The sequence below is a fragment of the Nilaparvata lugens genome, chromosome 4, assembly GCF_014356525.2.
Source record: "Nilaparvata lugens isolate BPH chromosome 4, ASM1435652v1, whole genome shotgun sequence".
NCBI lineage: Eukaryota > Metazoa > Arthropoda > Insecta > Hemiptera > Delphacidae > Nilaparvata > Nilaparvata lugens.
This window is the reverse complement of record NC_052507.1, coordinates 58,102,971-58,128,250: the sequence shown is the minus strand read 5'-3', so window position 1 is coordinate 58,128,250 and position 25,280 is coordinate 58,102,971. Positions and strand designations below refer to the sequence as shown.

The 25,280-nt window shown below is 33.4% G+C and overlaps 1 protein-coding gene across 4 annotated transcripts; it reads left to right on the top strand.

Moving 5' to 3' along the window:
* Positions 1-641: 641 nt before the first annotated feature.
* Positions 642-24,187, top strand: LOC111057095 (modular serine protease). 4 transcript variants are annotated; one of them, XM_022344522.2, is made up of 9 exons: positions 642-846; positions 2,270-2,321; positions 2,911-3,149; positions 3,343-3,552; positions 11,162-11,323; positions 12,160-12,278; positions 17,107-17,316; positions 18,110-18,269; positions 23,455-24,187. In XM_022344522.2, the coding sequence occupies exons 1-9, from the start codon at positions 774-776 to the stop codon at positions 23,652-23,654; spliced, it is 1,425 nt and encodes a 474-aa protein (XP_022200214.1). In that variant the 5' UTR covers positions 642-773; the 3' UTR covers positions 23,655-24,187. The 4 variants fall into 4 exon arrangements, with proteins under 4 accessions (XP_022200214.1, XP_039281903.1, XP_039281904.1 ...); XM_039425969.1 differs by lacking the exon at positions 11,162-11,323 and adding an exon at positions 8,482-8,643 and having other exon boundaries at positions 652-846; XM_039425970.1 differs by lacking the exons at positions 3,343-3,552; positions 11,162-11,323 and adding an exon at positions 8,482-8,643 and having other exon boundaries at positions 652-846.
* Positions 24,188-25,280: the final 1,093 nt, after the last annotated feature.

The window sequence follows — 25,280 nt, the reverse complement described above, 5'->3', positions numbered from 1 at the left end:
TATTCTCTTGTCAGTATGATAATAATTATTATAAGCTCGATAATCATTATCATAAGAAGAACAGAATATCTGTCTCACAAAACTATAGCTAGGCCTGTAAAATCTATACACAATAATTAAGCTGTTAGTAGCCTACGCTGAATGAATAATAGATAACTATAGATAAATAAATGAACTTCATTCATATTACATTGGGTAGCCTATAGGCTACTCTTATCACATTTTCTATATTGATAATATTGATAAAGATAGTAGTGAGTTATTGCAATGAATATTCATTTAAGTTATAACAATATTCAATAATTCCTGATAAGTCTTGTAGAAGGAAATATTTGTTTTAATGTTAATTGAATAATAACAATTTCGAAGCTTTATTCACAGCCTTATTCAAGTTTAGAGGCTAGCGATTCTATATGCTAGCTTATATTAAGAATTCCAATTGAATAAAAATTAGCTCATTGCAAATACGAATCAAATATTAATAATAAATCTTGACAAACACATATTTTCATCATCTATCGTGAGGAAAATCGAACAAATTGAATTTATATATCAACCACAATCATATTATCAGGAAATAGGATATGATTATGGTTGGAAATATATCGAAGGTTATCCACCGACTCAACTAGAATAATTCTAATTCACAGTATTTTTTCACTAATCTCACCAGCGTTCTTATGGATTCAACCTGGAATGAAATTTATCCTTAATTATTGAAGTGTAGTTGAAAATTCTCAGAATCAAAAATTCAATTTCTCTCAAATTTTTAGATGGGAGTGAGACCAATGAAGCTGTTAATATGTGGATGTGGATATTTTGCAATAATCATGGTTTCAATGCTATGTAAGTACAGAGTGCATATAGTACCTTAAATCTTAAAATTCAAATTATTATATAATGAGGCTTATTTCGAGAGAAAAATTCTCTCAGACACTCTCAGAAAGTTCTGATGGATCTATTATAGTTTAAAAAGACCATGGACCATTTCAATCATCAATCATTCAGGCTGACAATATCACATGAATAGATTGATGATTATTTGAAAAATTCAGTACCTAGAGGAAATAATTTATTTTTAATGAATTAATTTAAAAAATCTGAAAATAAGATAGGCTAAGTAGCTTGGATTATCTACAATGAAACTGAGTTTCTTTAAATGCAATAGAATACCGGTATTCTAATAAGTTTTAAAATTCAATTTCAATTAGGCTCCTACATTAGGCACTTGTACCGTATCATGTAGGCACTTGTACCGTATCATTTTAATTTATTCGGTAGCCTCTCTATAATATATATTACTAGCCGTCAGGCTCGCTTCGCTCGTCACCATATCCGTCTGGACCCCCGACTGGATCGTCCAAAAATGAGATCAGCGGGCTCGCTTCGCTCGCCAAAACGCAGATTTTGGGCGTATCTTTGGCGTTATTACAAATTCCTTTCAACACAACATTATTACACCCTAGCTTAGCTTCTGTACTAAATTTGAACAATTTCTGTTCATTCGTTCTCGATCAATCTGAGGAAAAGAAAAAAAAATGCTGGAAAAACGCTAATTTTGGGCGTATCTTTGACGTTATTGCAAATTCCTTCTAACACAACATTATTACACTCTAGCTGAGCTTCTGTACTAAATTTGAAGATTTTCTGTTTATTTGTTCTCGATAAAGCTGAGAAAACGCTGGAAAAACGCAGATTTTGGCGTATCTTTGGCGTTATTACAAATTCCTTTCAACACAACATTATTACACCCTAGCTTAGCTTCTGTACTAAATTTGAACAATTTCTGTTCATTCGTTCTCGATCAATCTGAGGAAAAGAAAAAAAAATGCTGGAAAAACGCTAATTTTGGGCGTATCTTTGACGTTATTGCAAATTCCTTCTAACACAACATTATTACACTCTAGCTGAGCTTCTGTACTAAATTTGAAGATTTTCTGTTTATTTGTTCTCGATAAAGCTGAGAAAACGCTGGAAAAACGCAGATTTTGGGCGTATCTTTGGAAATTTTTTCAAATCCGTTCTTAGTGCGCCTCTAAAGGGCCAACTGAACATACCTACCAAATTTGAACGTTTTTGGTCCAGGAGATTTTTAGTTCTGCGAGTGATTGAGTGAGTGAGTGAGTGAGTCAGTCAGTCAGTGAGCGAGTGAGTGAGTCAGTCAGTGAGTGAGTGCAATTTCGTTTTTATATAATTTATATAGATTATCATCCATATGTTTCTATACTTGAAGTGAATTACACAATTGTATTATTTTCTCATGATTCAGATATAACCTTCGCAGAAAAGACGACTGGCACGATTATTGGAAAGACTGTAATGTAAGTTAATTTATATTTATTACAGTACGTAAGAATGATATTTTGGTGATGCTGGTCCTCCACTATCAAGCTTCTTTAGACGCAATTTTATCTTGTATATTTTTGATCTCAGCTATTTTTTATAAAGTCTTCAGAAAAACCATGAAATCTCTTAAGAAGAACAACACACTTCTGAGTAGTCTACCAGTCTTGATTATACTAGGTAGCTGTTGAGAAAACTGCAGATAGAGATAATTACCTTATTAACTTAATAAGTTCCTTCAACATTTTTTTTTGTATAAGGCAAATTTACATTTATCGTCATAAAGATCAAATGAATTATTCTATTATAGTGCATTACTTTTTAAAATAGATTAACACTGATTCTATAAATATAAGTATATTTTACTTCATTACTTCCCATACCTATTGATACAGGACTTTAGTTTCGTGTTTGAAATATGAACATTACCCGTTTTAACTAAGCAAAAATGTAAAATATAGGCCTACATTTAGAAATTTCAAATTGTTAGATTATTTTAAACTCTTCATAGATAGGCCAATCTCAAATTGACATTCTAGAAATTTTGATCAATTTTGAACTTCACAGGACTACCAGCAATAGCTTCAAATCATGTCGAATACCAACAGCTGAGAACACAATCTACCAGCTGATGAAGTCAGACAGAGAGCATGTAACTTTACTGCCCAACTCGCCTGTACAGGGCAATGGTACAGTGGTACATATTGAGTGCCAGGGGGCCAACAGAGGAACCACCAGTTGGTTTGGCCAGGATTACATGGTATGCTACAATGGAGAATGGTATCCTCCTGGAAATCTTTGTATAAGTGAGTAACGAATATTTTTATGTTATACTGAGTTGTAGTTTTTCAGTTTTTTCAGTTACAGGACTTTAGATATTTAATCTCTATATTGAATAATATTGTTATATAAGATTTTGAGCAATAAAAAATTACATGATTTGATTTGACTCCTCTATGATTTTATACTTTGCGAATTAAATTTTAATTTGATCAACAGAGTTTTGTCCACCATTAAACCTGTTGAACTCAGTGATAGAATGCACCCTGAACGATAAACCGGTATCCTGCCAGGAGAACGTGAGACCTGGCACAGTGGCTGATAATCGGTGTAAAGCAGGCTACAATGACTCATCCACCAAAAGAAATGAGAGAAATATCTGCCTCAATACTGGAAAATGGAGTTATCAGTTCGTGGAATGCTTTTTATGTAAGCACAAGAAATAATAATATTTTTATCATGTACTATCAAAGACTTTTCATCGATAAAGGGCATAATAACTCACATCGAATCACACATATTATAGTACATAATCATCTCATAACATTTTCATACATTGAAATATTGTATTCTTCATTCATGAATAGGTCTACTCAATTATATCATTGAACTTTTCATGTGATATTGGAAAACACTGATTGCAATGTAAATAATCTCACATACTTTCAATTCAGTATTTTCAAATGAAAACTATTTTGTATTGCTATGCATAAAGAAATGAATGGAGTTTCTTTATGGTATCATATACTTGATATGAGACGACATTTTATGTTGAAAATGGAAATACAGCTGAAGACGTGATTGATTTAACATACAGCTTTGATCCCATATAAAAATGGAACAGGTAAAAGTGCAATTGACAGCACAGTAGGCCCCATGGATTAGACCTATTTTCATGTCTCTGAAGGATTCTAAACTCACTCAGTCATATTTATATTCATTCTCTTTCTTTATTTTGCTAATTGAATCATAAATTTTGTGATATGGGAATCATTGGCTTATTCAATGATTATTGGCTTATGAGATGCTACTGTGAGTTTCATTCACAATAAGTGAATTTCTATCTCTATAAGTGAATTTCTATATTGTGAGCTTTTATCTTATACATACAATTTGAGTTTTTTAACAGGGACATATCCGTGTCAACTCAAAGAGAGTGTTATAATAACCATATTCAAAGGAGGAGACACAAAATTAATGAATAATTACAGACCCATAGCTTTATTATCTGTCTTTTCAAAAATTTTAGAAAAAATAGTCAAGAACAGATTACAGAATTATCTTAAATCTATTAAATTTTATAGCAACAACCAATTTGGGTTCAGGGTTGGGTTTAAAACGGAAGATGCTATGAAAAGGGTGATTTCTAAATTTTATACTGGTGTGAACGAGAGTAAAAAAGTCGCAGGTTTATTCCTTGACATCAGGAAAGCTTTCGACTGTGTCAATCATAGAAAGTTACTGAGATGCTGGCGTAAGGGGTGTATGTAATAGCTGGTTTGAGAGCTTTCTATCGGGACATTCTCAGCGAGTTAATGTGGGGGGTTCCATGAGTAATTCAGCTATCATAAAAAATGGCGTGCCTCAAGGGTCAGCTTTATCAAGTTAACTTTTTCTTGTTTATATCAATGACCTTTGCAATGGTAACTTCAAAGGCACTCTCACTTCTTATGCCGATGATACCGCTCTATGCCACACCACAGATTCAGAACCACAACTACAAACATATATACTTGAAGACCTAAAACTAATCAATATTTGGCTCCGTTACAACTATTTACAACTAAATATCGATAAATCAAAAATTCTCAGGATTGATCTGCGGCTGCAACCAATTCCTCTCTGTCTACCATTCCATAGCCCAGTTTGTGATAATAGGGATAACTGTGACTGCAGACTAATCACTGAAGCAAAATCCCTCAAATACTTAGGATTAACATTGGACTCGCAATTGAACTGGAACGAACATATACAGAATCTAAAAAAACAATTAGTCATAGCATGCAGGAAATTTTACTTTTTGAGAAATCTTTGTCCTGACCATGTTTTAACCATGTTGTATCATGCACTTGTAGAGAGCAGGCTACAGTATGGCATTACAATGTGGGGAGGGGCTTACATAACAACACTCAATCCCTTAGTAGTAGGTCAGAAATTCATAATGAGAGTGATAAGTAGGAAACCAGCGCGACATCATTCCCCATTCTATTTAGAGATAGAAATATCTTACCATTAAGGTATTTATATTTTCACAAAGTGCTAGAACTATTTTACAAAGAAAGCGGCCAAGATCTCAATGAATTCATCTATGAAGTACGTCACCCAATGCTACGTACAGGAGGATACTTTATTCCGCCTCGCCCAAGAAAGGAAAAATTCAGGAGATTCTTTCTATATGTCGCTCCTTGTATTTTCAATCTTTTGCCTAGTGAAATAAAGGATGCATTACGCTTGAATAGATTCAGACACTTGACCAAGAGTTGGCTATTGGAGAGGAATGAAGTGGAAACATTGTTTCAATAAATTTTATCTCAGTAGATTAATTTAGTAATTTTATTATGTATGTATGGCATTTCAACACATTCAAATTACCAGATTGCATTATTTAAGCTCAAGAGTTCAATTCAGCTAAATTTATTTCTTATATTTCATAGCTTTATCTAATTCAGTTTTATTCAGCATTCTCTCTCATTATTTTGCTAATTGAATCATAAATGTTGTGATATGGGAATCATTGGCTTATTCAATGATTATTGGCTTATGAGATGCTACTGTGAGTTTCATTCACAATAAGTGAATTTCTATCTCTATAAGTGAATTTCTATACAGTGAGTTTCTATCTTATATATACAATTTGAGTTTTTTAACCGGGACATATCCGTGTCAACTCAAAGAGAGTGTTATAATAACCATATTTAAAGGAGGAGACACAAAATTAATGAATAATTACAGACCCATAGCTTTATTATCTGTCTTTTCAAAAATTTTAGAAAAAATAGTCAAGAACAGATTACAGAATTATCTTAAATCTATTAAATTTTATAGCAACAACCAATTTGGGTTCAGGGTTGGGTTTAAAACGGAAGATGCTATGAAAAGGGTGATTTCTAAATTTTATACTGGTGTGAACGAGAGTAAAAAAGTCGCAGGTTTATTCCTTGACATCAGGAAAGCTTTCGACTGTGTCAATCATAGAAAGTTACTGAGATGCTGGCGTAAGGGGTGTATGTAATAGCTGGTTTGAGAGCTTTCTATCGGGACGTTCTCAGCGAGTTAATGTGGGGGGTTCCATGAGTAATTCAGCTATCATAAAAAATGGCGTGCCTCAAGGGTCAGCTTTATCAAGTTAACTTTTTCTTGTTTATATCAATGACCTTTGCAATGGTAACTTCAAAGGCACTCTCACTTCTTATGCCGATGATACTGCTCTATGCCACACCACAGATTCAGAACCACAACTACAAACATATATACTTGAAGACCTAAAACTAATCAATATTTGGCTCCGTTACAACTATTTACAACTAAATATCGATAAATCAAAAATTCTCAGGATTGATCTGCGGCTGCAACCAATTCCTCTCTGTCTACCATTCCATAGCCCAGATTGTGATAATAGGGATAACTGTGACTGCAGACTAATCACTGAAGCAAAATCCCTCAAATACTTAGGATTAACATTGGACTCGCAATTGAACTGGAACGAACATATACAGAATCTAAAAAAACAATTAGTCATAGCATGCAGGAAATTTTACTTTTTGAGAAATCTTTGTCCTGACCATGTTTTAACCATGTTGTATCATGCACTTGTAGAGAGCAGGCTACAGTATGGCATTACAATGTGGGGAGGGGCTTACATAACAACACTCAATCCCTTAGTAGTAGGTCAGAAATTCATAATGAGAGTGATAAGTAGGAAACCAGCGCGACATCATTCCCCATTCTATTTAGAGATAGAAATATCTTACCATTAAGGTATTTATATTTTCACAAAGTGCTAGAACTATTTTACAAAGAAAGCGGCCAAGATCTCAATGAATTCATCTATGAAGTACGTCACCCAATGCTACGTACAGGAGGATACTTTATTCCGCCTGGCCCAAGAAAGGAAAAATTCAGGAGATTCTTTCTATATGTCGCTCCTCGTATTTTCAACCTTTTGCCTAGTGAAATAAAGGATGCATTACGCTTGAATAGATTCAGACAGTTGACCAAGAGTTGGCTATTGGAGAGGAATGAAGTGGAAACATTGTTTCAATAAATTTTATCTCAGTAGATTAATTTAGTAATTTTATTATGTATGTATGGCATTTCAACACATTCAAATTACCAGATTGCATTATTTAAGCTCAAGAGTTCAATTCAGCTAAATTTATTTCTTATATTTCATAGCTTTATCTAATTCAGTTTTATTCAGCATTCTCTCTCATTATTGTTCAGATTTTAACATGATAGTTTCTAGTACTGGATCTGATCATATTTACTATTCATATTGAAGGCATTATATTTATAGTTTATATTTACGTTTCTATTCATGCAGAGCTCTGCTGTTATATTTTTGTTTGATTCTTATTTTTATTTGTTCAACACTGTAACCATACTAATCAAGAGAATAAAAAATGCATATGGAACATGAACGACCCCACACTGTAGTAACTCAGGGGTTGTTTAAAGCAATATTTTTCCACTATTTTCAGTTATACATTGTAATATATTGTAATTTATTGTATTTTTTGGAAGAATAAATTTCAATTCCAATAAATTTCAATTTCAAATAACTTATGCCTATATTATCATAAATCATACTCATCATCGATATAACTTGAAATTTGGAACATTATACTTTAATGAGATACACTCCAAACTGTAAGCAAATACTAACAATTTATTGGACAGGTGTTACTCGTGCTACGCAATGAGTGAAAATTGGAAATGATAAAAAAATAGCATAAGTATTATTAAATTTATTGGAGTTGAAAAATTCGTACTGCTGCGGTAGCAAATCCGTTCGAATTCGGCTGGATTCGAGTCGGAAACCTTCGATACAAGAATCACGCGCGTTACCGCTGTGATAGCTGTGATATAATACTCATTATACTGTACTATTACTCTCATAATATAACCCTAGTTTGATTTACTTTTAAAATATCATATCAAATTAAATGTCATATTATTAGCTGTAAAATCTGAATTTTTCCAATGAACCAACTACTCCCCTCTGATTTCCTTCTTTGAATGTTGTAATGTTTCGACCCATTTGAAAAAAAACCAGAGAACTAGTTGATCAGCCCTGGAAAAATACAGTGAAGTTTTCATATTGATGTTGGAGTATTTCACCATAATTATCTTCCACAGCTTGTGAAGGAATTGACAAGGAATACAAATCGAATGATACAGATCTAATGGAAGTTGTGTATTCTCCCTGGATTGCTGGAGTGTACGTATGGAGCAATACTTCTGGAAATTTTGTATTTGTTTGCAGTGCGTCTGTTGTGGGAACTGATATAATTGTCACAGGTCTGTTGGATAATTTACATTCGATCTCATACTTTAAATATACCAAGAGAAATATTATTATTTGTTATTGATGAGTAACATATATGGATTATTAGCTACGATAATCCAAGTGCGATGCTTCCTCAACAACGATTCATGGACTTGAATAGGGAAGTTTTGAATAATAATATGTCCTGTAATGGATAGTAGAAATAATTTTTATAACATTGAGATATAAATACTCATCTGTAACATATAATACTTATTCAGTGGATTCAGGCCCGGCCCCAGGGGTGGGCGGACCGGGCAGCCGCACAGGGCGGCGGATTTTTGGGGGCGGCAAATTTTAAGGAACGGAAAATTTTTAAATGCAAATAAATAATAAATTCAATGTGAATAGTGAAATTTTATAAGAAGCTTTTCCAAACTCAAGCTAATGAAGACATATATCTAAGATCAACAATGTCCCAGGAACGTCTGAGTGGTCTAGCAAATATAAAATAGCTCAGTCCCTAGATCTTGAAGAACTGGAGAAGGAATTTTTCTATGCAAAGGTCAGACGAGTTCTACTCAATTGAACAAGTGTGTTGAACAAACTCGTGTTGTAGCAATTGTAGTTTTGATTACTTAGCAAGTTAAATAGGCCCAATACTCTGTTGCAGTCTCTTGATTTGGAACTACCGTCTTAATTGTGTTTTCTTATTGTGTACCATATCTGTTCCGAACATACAAATAGTTTAATCAGATATTTTGTGTTACTGTTCTAGTCCAGTCAATTAAAGATTATAGAATGGAAAGTTTGGAACACAATTTTCAACACCACATCTCTTTTAAGGATAGTAAGAGGATTAACATATCAAAAGTCCTCACCCCTACCTCATGTGCTAAAGGAGTGGAGGTGGTTTGAAAGTACCATTTTTTTATTTTTCTCATATATCTCGGAAACTATGCATCTTATGAACATTTGTACACTGTACAAAATTGAAGCTCACAAAATTACTAACAAGTTTTGTTCTCTACATTTTCTTCATATCTCTTATAGTTTCTGAGATATCCGCTCTTGAAGGTGAGACATTTTTTGAAAAGACACTTCTGCCTCCAATTTTTTCATCTTTTCGGCCTTATAATTTTTGAACGATTGATGAAAAAAATCCGTGCTAATCATAAGCTGACGGAGCATCAAATTATCTTCAATTTGATGTATATTTCTACTATTTTACGCATTTCCCTACGACTGTTGCAGCAGTTTTAGTGTTGAGAGTGAAATTTTCTGTTCAGCAACAATAGATCAGTTGACAATGAAATTTGAAGGGAATGTTTGGAACTCAATTTTAGACTTTGCAGCTTTGTTGATACTAGTTTGGAGGTGAGAATATCAAAAATCCCAACCCCTACATCATGTGCTAAAGGGATGAGGGTGGTTTGAAAGTTGCATTTTCCACTTTTACTTACATGCTTATATCTTGGAAACAATGAGTTCTATTGACATAATCATCCATATAAGAATAAAGCTCAATGAATTTCCCACAAGTTTTGTTTTGTAGAGGTTTTCAATAAATATGATACTAACTTTTCGAGATATATATGTTCTAAAGTGATTCATTCTCAAAAACCCAGTTTTTCTTCCATTTTTCGCTCTTTCAAGTCTTTTAATTTTTCAACAATTGATGAAAAAAGAATGTGCTAGTCACGAGATTTTAGAGCATTGAATTATCTTTCATTTCATGTATAATTCGACTATTTCGAGCATTCCTATACGACTGTTGCAGCAGTTTTAGTTTTGAATGTCTTGTTTGGTAGGAAGTTTAGAAACACCCCCTGTGTTCAGTTCCGCAGACGTTCCAATAGGTACTCAATATGGATGTTCATACTGAAGCACACTCCAATTTTTTGATCACAGAATAGTGTGATATTCGAAAAAAGTCACTTGTTGCAAATCTTGATATTTGACTCTCAAACCTAAAACTGCTGCAACAGTCATAATTAAGGGAATGCGTGAAATAGTCGAATTATACATGAAATGAATGATAATTTAATGAGATACACTCCAAACTGTAAGCAAATACTAACAATTTATTGGACAGGTGTTACTCGTGCTACGCAATGAGTGAAAATTGGAAATGATAAAAAAATAGCATAAGTATTATTAAATTTATTGGAGTTGAAAAATTCGTACTGCTGCGGTAGCAAATCCGTTCGAATTCGGCTGGATTCGAGTCGGAAACCTTCGATACAAGAATCACGCGCGTTACCGCTGTGATAGCTGTGATATAATACTCATTATACTGTACTATTACTCTCATAATATAACCCTAGTTTGATTTACTTTTAAAATATCTTATCAAATTAAATGTCATATTATTAGCTGTAAAATCTGAATTTTTCCAATGAACTACTCCCCTCTGATTTCCTTCTTTGAATGTTGTAATGTTTCGACCCATTTGAAAAAAAACGAGAGAACTAGTTGATCAGCCCTGGAAAAATACAGTGAAGTATTCATATTGATGTTGGAGTATTTCACCATAATTATCTTCCACAGCTTGTGAAGGAATTGACAAGGAATACAAATCAAATGATACAGATCTAATGGAAGTTGTGTATTCTCCCTGGACTGCTGGAGTGTACGTATGGAGCAATACTTCTGAAAATTTTGTATTTGTTTGCAGTGCGTCTATTGTGGGAACTGATATAATTGTCACAGGTCTGTTGGATAATTTACATTCGATCTCATACTTTAAATATACCAAGAGAAATATTATTATTTGTTATTGATGAGTAACATATATGGATTATTAGCTACGATAATCCAAGTGCGATGCTTCCTCAACAACGATTCATGGACTTGAATAGGGACGTTTTGAATAATAATATGTCCTGTAATGGATAGTAGAAATAATTTTTATAACATTGAGATATAAATACTCATCTGTAACATATAATACTTATTCAGTGGATTGAATAAAAGTGATGTAGGCCTAACTACTGAAGAAATTAACATATCAGGCTGAAACTGTTTCTTCTCTTGAAGATTGGACAATATTCATGATTAATAACATTAATATTCGACAATATATGCATATATCTATCATAATAACATCTATCAATAAGTTGGAATGTGAATATATTCTATTAAGAAAAGGTGACTTGTCTTTCAACTCAGGAATAAACAGTCTCACGCAAAAGGTGGGCTTTTCCATCAAACTGGAGTTCATATATATGAGCGTAAATTCATTATTACCGTCCTTTATGAAAAAAACAATATGGTATGTATGAGAATATTTTTCTATTGAAATCTGGGAGTCTGATAGTACCTTTTGTTTCGTCTGTTTCAATATTTTGAGACTTGTTTCTTATTGATTATTTGTTTTCCCTAGTGAATTGGAGAAAGTAGGCTTATCATCCAAGACATAATGTAGCCTAAGTATATTATCTGTAGGGGATGAAGAATGGAGGATAAATAAATTTCATCCTATAACTTCTATTCCATCTTCCATTCTAATAAAATGTCTGAAACTATAATTATTTATTGTTTTTCAGCTGCACGATGCGTGCAGGAAAATGGAAAAGCGTTAGATGTGAATCTAGTGAGAGTTGCAGTGGGAAAAACCCATGTTGATTGGAATGATGAACGTGATATCTACTCTCAAACTCTGAAAGTAAGTGATTATATTGATGAGAATGGCAATTGAATGACTGATGTTATACACCACTTCACAGTGAGTAATGTCATTTATGGTAGATTCTGGTAGAACCAAAATTCCTCTCTGACTACTAGTCAGAAGGCAATTCCAATAAATATTTTCATCACGTTCATCTTCCCATTTTATCATTATGTTCTATTCATTCCTATTTCATTTTCCTATTACATCTTTTCCCTCATTTTATCTTCTATACCTACTTTCCTTTCCTCATGTTCTAAGTTTAAGTCTCATATTTCGTCTCCATCTTCTCCATAATTATATTATCTCTTCCTCTAATTTCATTTTTCTTCTTCTTATTCTTCTTCTTCTTCTCCGTTGATTTTCCCAGATAAGAAAGAGGAAGAATAATTGATAAATAATGGAAGCTTATATTAATATGACCAGTCAAGCATTTGAACTTGATCGATTCAATCACGTGACTAATCAGCGTACGGTAACCAAAAAATATACAAAAATTGATGGGCTCTAATAGGAACAGATGGATGACAAATGGAAGCAGAATAGTATTACCAGGAAAAGAGAGTTGCTTGCAATGGTGGAAGAAAGTCAAAATAAAGGATTATTGAAATATTTTAAAATAACAAAACAGTTCTGAAGAAGGTTATCAATCTTGCAAAAAGGAAAGTGAATGATGAATTTTTTTACAATTCGAAAAACATAAATGAAGCAACATGGAAGGTCGTGAAGGGAGAAATTGGAGGATGCTTAAAACAAAGCGCAATCCCAGAAATAAATTTGTCTGAAGAAGTTATCACTAATCCGAAACAGAAGGCCAGCTTGTTCAATAGATTTTTCATAACATTTGTAATATTACATTTTTTCTCGATTGGAATCGAATCTTCAATTCGAGATCTATGAAACTTTATAGTAAATATCAGAGTCATCGATATACGGACAAACTTTTTGACTGAGAATTTATTATCGTAAATGATTGTTGCATTGTTCCATGGTGTCACCGAGGCTGGGTTGACAGAATTAATAGATAAATGGTTTATTTAAATCGAGATGATATATAAAAATTTAAAATAATAGTTTCAAAATAAAGTTTTATTGAGAACAAATATAAAAATGTGAATTCTAAACTTGTAATTTATAATTTTGTTGTTGACGTGTCATGAAGTCATCACTGATTTTGAGATGTGGTTTTTGTTCTGACGACGAAGCTTCCTTGTAGCTTGGCTTTTCCTGTTCTTCTCTCTGAAACATGGCTGGCTGGTGTGTGTTGTAATTTTGTGCTCTCTAAATAATTTTCTGTTTAAGTGAATTTATTAATGTTTTAAATTGAGTTTTAAACAGTTTATAGTGTTCTATTTTGTCTATATATTGTTATTTGTGTATACAAGCCAATAGCCACTGTTTTTCAACTATATAAACTGGATAAGTAATTAGCTCGTAGTGACTAGATGCTTAGGCTTGTAAGATATTGTTCTTTGTGTATTTGTGTAGTATTTTGCCAAAATAATCAACAAGAACCAATTCGGTTTCCAAAATGGTAAAAGTACATCCGACGCACTAATAAAATTCATCAATACTTTATCTGATAAAATAAACTCCAATAAGAAAACTATTGCGGTCTTCCTGGATATACGCAAAGCTTTTGATACAATACCTCATAATACTTTGTTCAATAAACAGGAGTCCTATGATTTCAGAGGAGTCTCGCTTAAATAGTTCAAAAGCTATCTGAGTAATAGAACCCAGTCCCTAACCATAAATGATCAATCTAGTGTAACTAACTTAACTTCTTATGGTCTTCCTCAAGGTACTTTACTTTCTCCCATCCTTTTCATACTCTATGTAAATGACTTTTTAAATTTAAGACTGCTAAACTCAACTGTGATATCCTTTGCAGATGATACTGCAGCTATTTTTCACGGTAATTCATGGAATGAAGTTCATACCATGGCTGAAAATAATATGCTTTTAATTAAGAAGTGGTTAGATAAGAATACCTTAAGTTTAAATATTGAAAAACTAATTACATAACTTTCTCTGCAAATAGAGTAGGGCAGCCTAACGAGAATCAAGAATTGAGACTCCATTCTCAGTGCAATTTGAACTTGGGTGATAATTGTGATTGTCCCTCCATTAAAAAAGTCAATAATACTAAGTATTTGGGAATCATAATTGAAGAAAACCTTAAATGGGATGTTCATATTAAATACATATGTAGAAAAATTGGATATTTATCTTTTAAATTTTACCAAGTTAACAGAGTTCTTAATAAGAACCACCTGAAAATAATGTATCATGCTCTAGTCAAGTCAATTCTACAGTATGGTATAGTTGTTTGGGGAGGCTGTTTCAACTGTCATATTGCTGAATTATTTGTAGCACAAAAACTGATAATTAAAGCTATATTAAGCAAACCCAGGCTCTATCCAATGGATATGTTTTTTAGTGATTTTGAGGTCATGACTATACGTCAATTATACATAAAAACCGTAATTGAGTACTTAATAAAATATAGATCCGATTTTCCTCTCACAATAAACTCTACTCTTAATTATTATAGTCTAAGGGCCACTGCTAACAAATATGTAACCTATAACACTAATATTGAATGTATAAGGAGGCAGTTAATTTACCTAGGTACTAAAATAATAAACCTCATTCCAAATCACTTTCTCATGGACAATAAGATCAGCGGAAAAATTAAACTGGATATAAAAAACTGGACATACAGTAATTTCTTCTTCCATTTTGATATATGACTCGAGATTTCTGCTCCAGCATTGTTTTTTCATTAGTTTTTTCATTTTTCAGTGGACTCGCTTACCTTTATTTTCAGTACCTATTCCTCTGTTTTCTTCCTTCCCCCCATTTCTCCCTTCCCTTTTCTCCTCATTACTTCTCTTCTCTTCTTTGCCTGCCCATTACATGGGAAACCATAGTTGGCTAGGTACCTTCCTCTCTTTTTTTCTCCTCTCCAACACACCCAAACACAAAGCCCATGGTTTTTTATATTTGTAACATTTTATTGTGTTTTATTTGTTTCGTAATTCTTTGTTATTTTGTTTTGTCTTGTTTTGTGTGTTTTTAATAAATTGAAATTGAAAATTTAAAATTGAAACTAAGGATGCTATTCTTAATGTTGTAAATGATGTGCTGGAGAGTTTGGATCAGAAAAAAAACATGCAATGGGGATCTTCTGCGACCTCTCCAGAGCTTTTGACATGATTAATCACCACCTGTTGCTTTGCAAATTCAATTATTATGGCCTGGATATTTCAGCTTGAAATTTCTTTAAAAGTTATTTATCAAATAGGAGAACAGAGAGTGAAGTTACATGATAACAATGGGATCAGCTATTTATCAGAATGGAGAAATATACCCTTCGTTGTACCACAGGGATCTATTCTTGGCCCTTTGTTATTCATTATGTGAATGACTTTCCAGACAATATCACGTCCAATGTCTTTCTTTTTGCGGATGATACAATGGACATACAAAACTAGCGCCCAGCGGTCGAATGGGAGTGATACATGGCTCCGATACACACGTTCACTGTTTACGTCGTTACGTCATCACTGCCAGTCACAATATTTGTCTGTCTCTCTTACTCTCTCTGGAAGTGATAACGTATATAAAATTTCCGACAACCATCTGCTTTATAACTACTATATATGCTTTATAACACTACACTGAGTGACGGAGGTTCAACGTTATTAGTGTTTGAAGGTTTTGAGTATTCAAGAAATATATCTTTATCCATCACCCACATTGTCCCTGTCATTGAAACAAGATTCAGAAATGAAAAGTCAAAATTAGAATGAATGATTGAGACGATATGTCTGCTAGAACCAATTTGACAGAGATTATTCATTCAAGATGACTTTATCTTAATGAATGATTGATTGTTCGTACAATCATGGTTCTAGCCCAATCTTTCAATATCAATTAGAATCTAATTATAGGATAGAAATATGTATCTCATTAACTTGGCTAATATGTTGTCATAATGCAATAGTGTTTTGCTTGAAGCTTCCTTAGGATACTATAGTGAATTATTTGAATCTCGCTCCTTCAGTCGGAACGTAATGTAAAAACACTATTCCATGGTTATTAAATGTCGATAATTCAAAACAGCAAAATGTTTTGTGGGATTGGAAAAAAATCTCAATTCTGTCTTAAAAAACCAAAAAAAGCCCTCAGAATTGTCGACAACTTGAAGCCTTATGAATCCTGTAAAAACTCTTTCAGAAGACTTAGAATTCTAACAGGTCCTGCATTGTACTTCCTCGAAGTAGCAACTATGCCAAAGGAAAACGAGAAGATATTGAGAGAGAGTCATATCCATCATAGTTACAATACTAGAAACCAAGGTAATTCATCTTCAGTACCCGCAACACAGAACAGCAAGCTTAGAGAAAGGGCCACATTATAGCGGACTAAGAGCTTATAACTCTCTTCCTACTGAAATAAAATGTATTGAGAGCTCAGAAAGGTTTAAGAATGCAATAAAAGTTCAATATTGATTGATGCATCTCTGTACAGTTTAGAGGGAAGCTTTACCTGTTGGCGCATGTAAGCATTTTTTTGCAAGCATATTTTTAACTCCTTTGTATGTTCTGATTCTCTTCTCTTTTATTAATACTTTTTTGAGTACTGTACTCAATATTTTTGACGTGTCATATTATACTACCAAGCTTTGCTTTATTTTTTTAGTGTTATATGACGAAAATTAAACTGAACTAAACTAAACTGGAAAGTACCATTATTTCTTATCAATAATAAAAATCAACAATTTACGGTACATTAAATTATTGAAAATATTTTCCAGATGAGCAAAATTACTGACCAAAATCTTCATTCGAAAGCAGCAAAGGGCTACATGGGTCTTCTAGAAATGTTCAAATCGGTGTCTTTTCTGCTACTGAAAGACAGAGTCGAATTCAATTCGTTCGTTCGAGCAATTTGCCCTCAATTTAAAAGAATTTTTAAAGGTCTACATATGGTCTCCAAATCCAACATGAGATATTTAAATGGAACAGTGAGTTCAATTTTATTATTTAATAGTTATGAGCAAAATTGGAAAAGTACAAACATTTTTAATAAATCATTTTTCTAATTCAATCATTATGAATTTATTCAATGTAATTTCATGTTCATTTTCATCTCCAATATTTACTTTCCAGTGATTTTGGATGACTGTTACAGTAGTACACATAAAATAATTTCGCATCTATTTCAGCTCATCTAATTTGATTATTGTGATGGGTTTTCATGTCATTTGTCAATTTCAAACCAATATTGTATTTTATTAAGTTTTTAACAATCGAGATTCGAAGTACCAAGTTTATTTTGATATTACCGCTTGATCATATTGCAAGTTATATCATTACTTGTGACTGTAAGTGAATTGATAAATAAAAAATAATGAATATATTCAATTCATACTTTTCCTACATTATCAAATTGATATGAACAGAGGAGACCGTCTAATAACTTGGCATATTGATTATCAACTTTTATTTACATCATAATGATCAATCGAGGAGAATCAACTGAAGTTGGGAGTATAGGAATCAATTATTTCATTTCAAAAATTTTGCAAACTTTGCACAAGCACAACTATTCGATGATTTATTTCCAATCTACAAGCCTCAGCTCAGAGACTCAGCTTATTTTCGAATTGCTTTCATTCATGATTTCATTATATTGTTATATATTTCATTATCATCATATAGCTCTTTATAATCCAATATGAACGTTTCCATAGATTGTACTTCAGTCTTCATGCAAGTTGATTTGGATATAGAAAAATTTCATTGACTTTTGTATAGGTAACAGGTTGGGACAAGTCGGGAAAACGCATTTCATTCAGAACTACATTTTACAATAATGCAGACTGCAGAAAATTGATATCAGAATTGGATGAGGATGATGAAGAACGTGAACAGCTTGAGAGTGAGATAAAGAAGTTTGGTAGCTATTGCACTGATAGTAAGTAATTTTCATTTTTACAATATCGGCACACTAGAATCAGTGAGTAGAATTACATTCTACATTATAATTCTATTCAATTATTATTTGTATTTCTCATTCATTTCATTTATAGTACTGTGATATTCTATACTACTCACTGGATAGGCGTTTGAATTTTGAGCGCTTATAGTTGGTAAGTACACCTTTTCGCTACAGTGCTGCTAGTGAACTACATGCTCTTATTGCCCAGGCAATTCCGTCAGTAGTTGCAAGCAGTTCGTTGTACTATTGTTATGGGTGATCGTGGGCACGTAATATGATTTCAATTTGTATTTTATTTATAATAAATTATCAGGTCTGGAAAATGGTCGTCCAGTAATAACTCAGTGTGTGAGTGAAGAAAATATTGTTTTAAAAACCCTAGTGGAAGATTATAACATTGTAAAATACTACAAATTATCGCAATGGCAAGTCCAGTTTGAAAAACTACTCAAATACTTACTTATTTAGCTAATTCTTATCTATATCCAATGATCTTCTAACCACTACCCTCATCGCAAATAAGGTATTCATTCGTATATTGGAATGGAAGGAAATGGTGAGTGATTTTTCAATTTATAAGCATGTTTCATGTTCAATTAAAATTGGTTGTCAAAGGTTAAGGTTCCCTCGATTTGTAGTATTATTTTATCGTACAGAATACAGTTCACATTACCGTTCACTCACATTCTATACTCTCTGACTAAAGCCCCACTGCTCTGATTGAATACTGCTTTGCTGGTCACAAAATAAAATATCAAATTGTAGACTACTCTGTGCAGAATTACTTCATACTTGGGATGGACATGCGCAGCAGAGAAAATATACAGCGGGAGGGATACAGAGGCGCGATGTTGCCGTTTTGAAGCGGACAGCGTTCTCCAACATCTAGTGACTGTTAATGTGCTCATGCTATGCATGCGAAGTTTCCTGTTTGAAAGTAGGCATATGACTGACATGGCAACTGCGCTTCTACCTATGACTCTATTAATCACTGTAATTGGCTGATCTCCCTCCATTTCTTTGCGCTGCATGTTCCTCCAAGTCTGAAGTGAATTTGTACAGACTATAATTCTTCTCAAATAATACGAAAAAAGTTCACAAATCGCAAGTGAGTTCCACAGAAACAGAGTATTAGAAATTCAAGATTGCACATAAAACAGAAATCAAGATAAAATCAGTTCATCGAGGAAGATTCATTTCAATCTGTACCATTGAGCCTTGAATGAGTGTGTTCACACATTATCAGTAGGCCTATACGAATCATTCAAGTTTTGTATAGAGTTTCACCCAAGGTACCTAGAATAAATGTTTTCTAGGTACATTGGTTTCACCTATAAAGGTTCACTAGGCCGGTGGAGAGCAGGAAGTGGAGCAGTTGGTGGTGGTCCGCAGGAGAGCGGAAAATGGAAGGTCCGTGCACTGCGAGCGCGGCGGGGCGCGCCGTTTTGTACTAGTTAGTCGTGACGTAGACTTGTCAATTCCGAATTGAATTAAGACATAGTTGTTGAGTTCTAATTGAAGTCAGCTCCAATTTGAGGTTCAGATAAAGTGGCAAGACGTGAGTGATGGATGACTCAGATGAAGAAATGTTATTTTTGGCAGTTGTGGATGAAGCAGAGAAAAAGGAACTATCAAGGAACAAAGATAAAATCTTGATACATCCAATTAACTTACCGTAATCATAGGTAATTTATTAGAATGTGAACTCGAAGACGACACAACAGCAGGCTGTTTACTAAAGCAGAGTTCGGAAACAGCCGAGCCCTCACGAAGTTACCCGAGCCCGGGAAAATTCCGACCTACCCTCCGTGAGCAGCTTCTCTTTGTCGCAGATACAGAGTAACGGCCAGCAACGGTCACAGTTATCACATAGTTATTCAAAAGTATTCTTTGAGTATCTATAGTGATGTAATGGAAGCAATTTATTGAAAGTAGTGTTATTGAAATTAGTGGAATTAGAATGTAATATTTTATTTGCTGGCTGCCTAGCATAGGCTACGGAAAGCTTGCATTTTTTCAACCGATGGACGAGGTGAGGATCTTTCTCAGGGTTGGGAACTGCCTAGCTTGCATTCCAGCCTGGGAAAGATAGTTTCCATCCACTCGTCCCATCAACAGTTTCCGGCTCTTCTTCCCCCCTGCCATAGTCTAGTTTTCCATGTGTAGGCCTAGGAAGAGTCAGACCTGAGACAAAAATTGCATTCTTTCCGTGCACTCTTGTTTTAACCGTTGAAGCAAACACAGCGCGCTCAGACATCAATTCTTTTCGGGAGTGTGGATCACCAAAATCATCATTTAATGGATTTCTTCAGCGTCTTCATTATGGGTGAGTCCCGAATATTAATCCTATTCAAATGACAAGGGGCGATCGAACTTTATTTGCATAACGATAGGTTTTTCCTTGTTTATTTGTACCATTCCAAATCTCTTTGAATGTTTTCTTTTTGTATTAGGCTAGGCAGCCAGAGTAGAGTCAAAATTGTTGTAAAAATTTTGTAGAGAAAATGTTTAAATACAAAAAATTGTCATAGAATAAAAATTAGCTTTCTTTAACCACGTTTACCCTTTGGTAAAAGCAGTTAATCGTACTAAATCTACCCGAGAAATTACAATGGTGGCAGCGGTGGATTTGGCTGCAAGAATGCCAAAAATATAGAATACAGTAGAAATCAGTAGAATAATTTATCAGTGGATTGAAAAAAAAATGTCGGGAAGCACTGATTATAAAATAAGAAAATGTAACTTTTTAACGCTAGTACAGGAAATAGTGGAAGTTTTATTGGAGCTGCTTCCAATGTACGAATATAACGATTTGTTGATGGAAGCTTCATTACTAGTCATTGATCTTGTTAGTCCACTACTCGACAAAGAACTTGATGATTAATAAATTATCATTAGTTGGCTGCCTACGCAAAATTGAATACTGTGAATTGTTTGAGTGTAACAAAATATTGAGTAATCATAAAATATTTTAACAAGTTATTACAATTAAATTGAAACCAAATTGCTTAGCTTTTGACCAAAATTTTTAAATACTAGAATTATTGAAAAGTTGATTTTGACTGTTTTTTTTTATGGAATGTAAGAACTTAATCATTGATGTAAGAATATTTAATGTGGGATCATTTTGCTTCTAATACTAAATTGTGGAAAAAACCAATTTATGAAGGGCTTTCTTGAAATATGTTACACAAACAGAAGAATTTGAAATTTAATCCAAATTATCAAACCTTCAAATTAACCATTCCAATATTTTTTTTCTCTTTCTTTCTTCGAGTTATTAATTGCTGAGTATAAGAATAATTATTGCGTTCCAAAATTATCACCTTCGACCGAAATAAAGAGTAGGAAGAGAGTCTTTAGTGACAATCTGTTCAATTATTTCAAAGGCTAGGGTCCAGGTAGAGTTATGTTTTTTTTTGTTTCAAAGGTGAAAGGATAGGTTAGGGGGTTAGGAGTTTGTTTTGAAATCCAAATTATTGAATGTGAAAGGGTTAGGGGTTGGGTTTTTTCAAGTTATATTTAATAATATTTCATGAGGCTAGGTTAGGTTTTTGCTTTAAAATTGCAATATGCTAGAAAGGGCTAGGGTACAGGTAGATATTATGGTTTTTGATATATCAAATGTGAAAAGATAGGTTAGGGGTTTGGGATTTTGCTTTTCAATTGCAATATGCTGGAAGGGATTCCGGGTTTTCACCAAGATTTATGTTTATTAATGTTTTAAATATGGAAGGGGGGTTGGAAGGTTAGGTTTTGGCTTTGAAATGACAATATGCTGACTTAGTTGTAGTGTTTTTTAACATTAGTTAAATAACAACCGTTATATTTTATTGATTATATTATTGAAAAGTACTCTTTCTTTTATTAAATGAAATGGTGATAATATGTTGAATATTAAATCGAATTTAATGATAAATCATCATTGGTTAATAATATTATCATCATCAAAATGGAATGACGGCTCCAGTTACGGTGCTCGGTAACCATCATCACAAGGAACGTTACATTCAAAGAACTGACTGAATGGAACGGGAAAAAACCGTTACTAACGCATGCGCGATGCGGTGCTGTCTGAGACCGAGAGTGGTTTGTCCCTCCGTGCACTAGGAGTGCCGCGGCGGACGTGGAGGTACACTACTTGATCACATGTATTTAATTCCAGGTCGAAAATTCTCCGCGCCGTTCCACCGACCTAGTGCACGATCTACTTAACAATATCGGGGCAACGACCTTCGCTCGTTATTTATTTATTGATAAACAGAGCACATTTTTAAAAATGATTGGGCAAGGCCAAGCAGGCAAAGCCCAAAACTGTTTCATCCCTGAATTTTGATTTATACACTATAAATGGTCCAAAAAGTGGGTAATGTTTCATACACTTGAATCCAGGTCCAATTTTCAGTCAAAATATTTAAAAACAGAAAAGTTCTAATTTAGATTGTTCAAAAACCAAATTGAATAACAAAATAACACTCACTAATCACTTAAAACTCTAAAATAATGATAAACTTTAAATATTATGATATACTCTAATTTAGAGTGATAAACCATGTCATGTCAACAAATCAGATTATTTTGATAGAGTCTATTAATTTCTAGATAATATTTCTCGCGAGATACGGTAAGCTGTTTGAATGATTACACAGCTGATGTCCCACACAGGCACATCATCTTCTGTTATCGACAGACGATGAAATTTGTTCTTTCAATGATGAATTATCCTTTTAATGTCCTTCAGCGAGTTTTTCCAGGGATGAGACCTAGTGCAATCGAATCTTTATATTATAAACCTACTATGTTCTGAATTTCGTGAGAATCGTTAGAGCCGTTTTCGAGATCCGGTGAAATACAAACATATAAACATCTAAACATCCAAACATCTAAACATATAAACAGAAATTGCTCGTTCAATAGTATAGGATTTCACATTGATTGAATAGTAGTATTGATTCTAAATAATGGGAATTAAGTGCTGAAATGTTCATAGACCTATCTCTTTATTTTTGAAATAATATAGGTATAAAAGCAAACTTCACTCTGCAAACTTCAAAATAGACTAATAAGAATATTATTTGGAGTTAGATTCTGATTTTTTTATTTTTCCAAACTCTTTCGGATGCAATTTTTTCCATTTCTGAAATTTTCCATTTTTTTTCAGGAGGATTCCCAGAATCTTTTCTCGGTACAGGAGCTATTTACTACGATGAAGGTTTGAAAGCCAATCGGTCCGTTGGTGCTCTCACACGCTTGTTCAAGTCTTTCAGTATTTTTATGGGACCCAGGTCAGATGAAGTTCTAGACGAGATGACACGCTTTTATTCTAATATGATTGACAAAAACTATCGTGGAAAATATTAAGTTTCAATCATCAAATTCTCATGGTTAAATTCAGCCCCATTCATCCAATGTCAGCATTATTAGTTGAATGAAAATGACCATTATGCATGGTTTCTCCATACTCTATGCTAAAACTGACGGTCATGAGACGAGACCAAACTGTGAACGTATAGGCCTCATACATATTACTGCTGTATTGACATTATCATTTATCATATCATTAAAAATTGAAAAATATTATATCATCATCAATATCAACAACTTTTGAATAAGATTATGTTAACTAGTAACTTTGCAATGACATGGCTGTTATTACACAGTATTATATCAGATTATTGTAATTGGTTGACTGTAGCTGAAAAAATACGCCACGATTTGTAAGATCAGTTTAATAATTGTAGTCTAGTCACAAGATTCAAACATTCTGTAATATATTAGTATCTTTATAATGAGTTGAAATTATATCGCTTTATAAGAATTATATTTATGAATAAATATAGAATAAACGTTTTTAAAATGAATAATTAATAATAATAAATAGTAAATTAGTCCTGCATTTGATTTTTATTCGTTATTATATTTTTATTTGCGTTATAATCATACGAATTAGAATAGAATTATGTAGTTATGTTATATTAGTTGAATGAGAAGATTTTCGACAAGGACGAAAGATCAGCCTTCAAAAGAGATAGAGAGAGAAGTAAAATCTTTGCTACTCGTAGTGAGACAATGCAATCCCTCGTCATCAGAAAATCATCTGCGACGAACCTATAGGATTAGTGACAATGGATTGTAGATATATAGTAAGTTTTGTGGAAGGACCTACGACAACATATTGACGAAGAAGAAGAAAATAATACAATAATAATGATAATAATATCTCTCTCTTCACTAACTGCACTATGCTCTCTCATGATTTCGCCTATGGTACATCTAAAATCATGTGTCGAGACCAAACTGTGAACGTATAGGGCTCATTCATATTACTGCTGTATTGACATTATCATATTATCATCTCATTGCTCTAGTCCATGGTTTTGCTCAATTTTTTGTGAAAATTAAAAATCTGGTGTGGCGCACTCACACAACTTTCCTTGCCGTTATGAGAATTGATCACCTGACGCTAGTGTTCACGCGCATCTCAAGTCTACTTATAAACAAAGATCTGACCCAGCTGGTGACAGGACAATAACGCTGGAGACATACGAGGTCTGCTATCTCTTCATAGTGAATCATTTAATAGAATCAACAGTTGCCAACGTTTGCAATTGGATAATGGATAATCACATTTTCTCAAGTTTAGAGCTTATTTTCAATTTTAGGTGAAAATGTTACTGAACATTACTTGTAGAGATTTTCATGCTGAATCTTTTACTGACCAATTTTTTTTATTTAATTGTATCTGAAGCCTGATAATTAGGAATCTAAAATCAGACTTTGCATAGATGGGTCGGAGCTCCTGAAATTTTTACAGATATGGGACTTGTGGCAGTTGATAGAGCTTATCAAAATCAAAATCGTTGGAGCCGTTTTTGAGAAAATTGCGAAAAACCCTGTTTTTGACAACATTTTCGCCATTTTAGCCGCCATCTTGAATTGCATCCGATCGAAATTGTTCGTGTCGGATCCTTATATTGTAAGGACCTT

Coding starts and splice junctions, on each gene's coding strand:
- LOC111057095 (XM_022344522.2), top strand. CDS start 774: ATGGGAGTGAGACCAATGAAGCTGTTAATATGTGGATGTGGATATTTT. Junction 847..2,269: donor AATCATGGTTTCAATGCTAT/GTAAGTACAGAG, acceptor CTCATGATTCAG/ATATAACCTTCGCAGAAAAG. Junction 3,150..3,342: donor TCCTGGAAATCTTTGTATAA/GTGAGTAACGAA, acceptor TTTGATCAACAG/AGTTTTGTCCACCATTAAAC.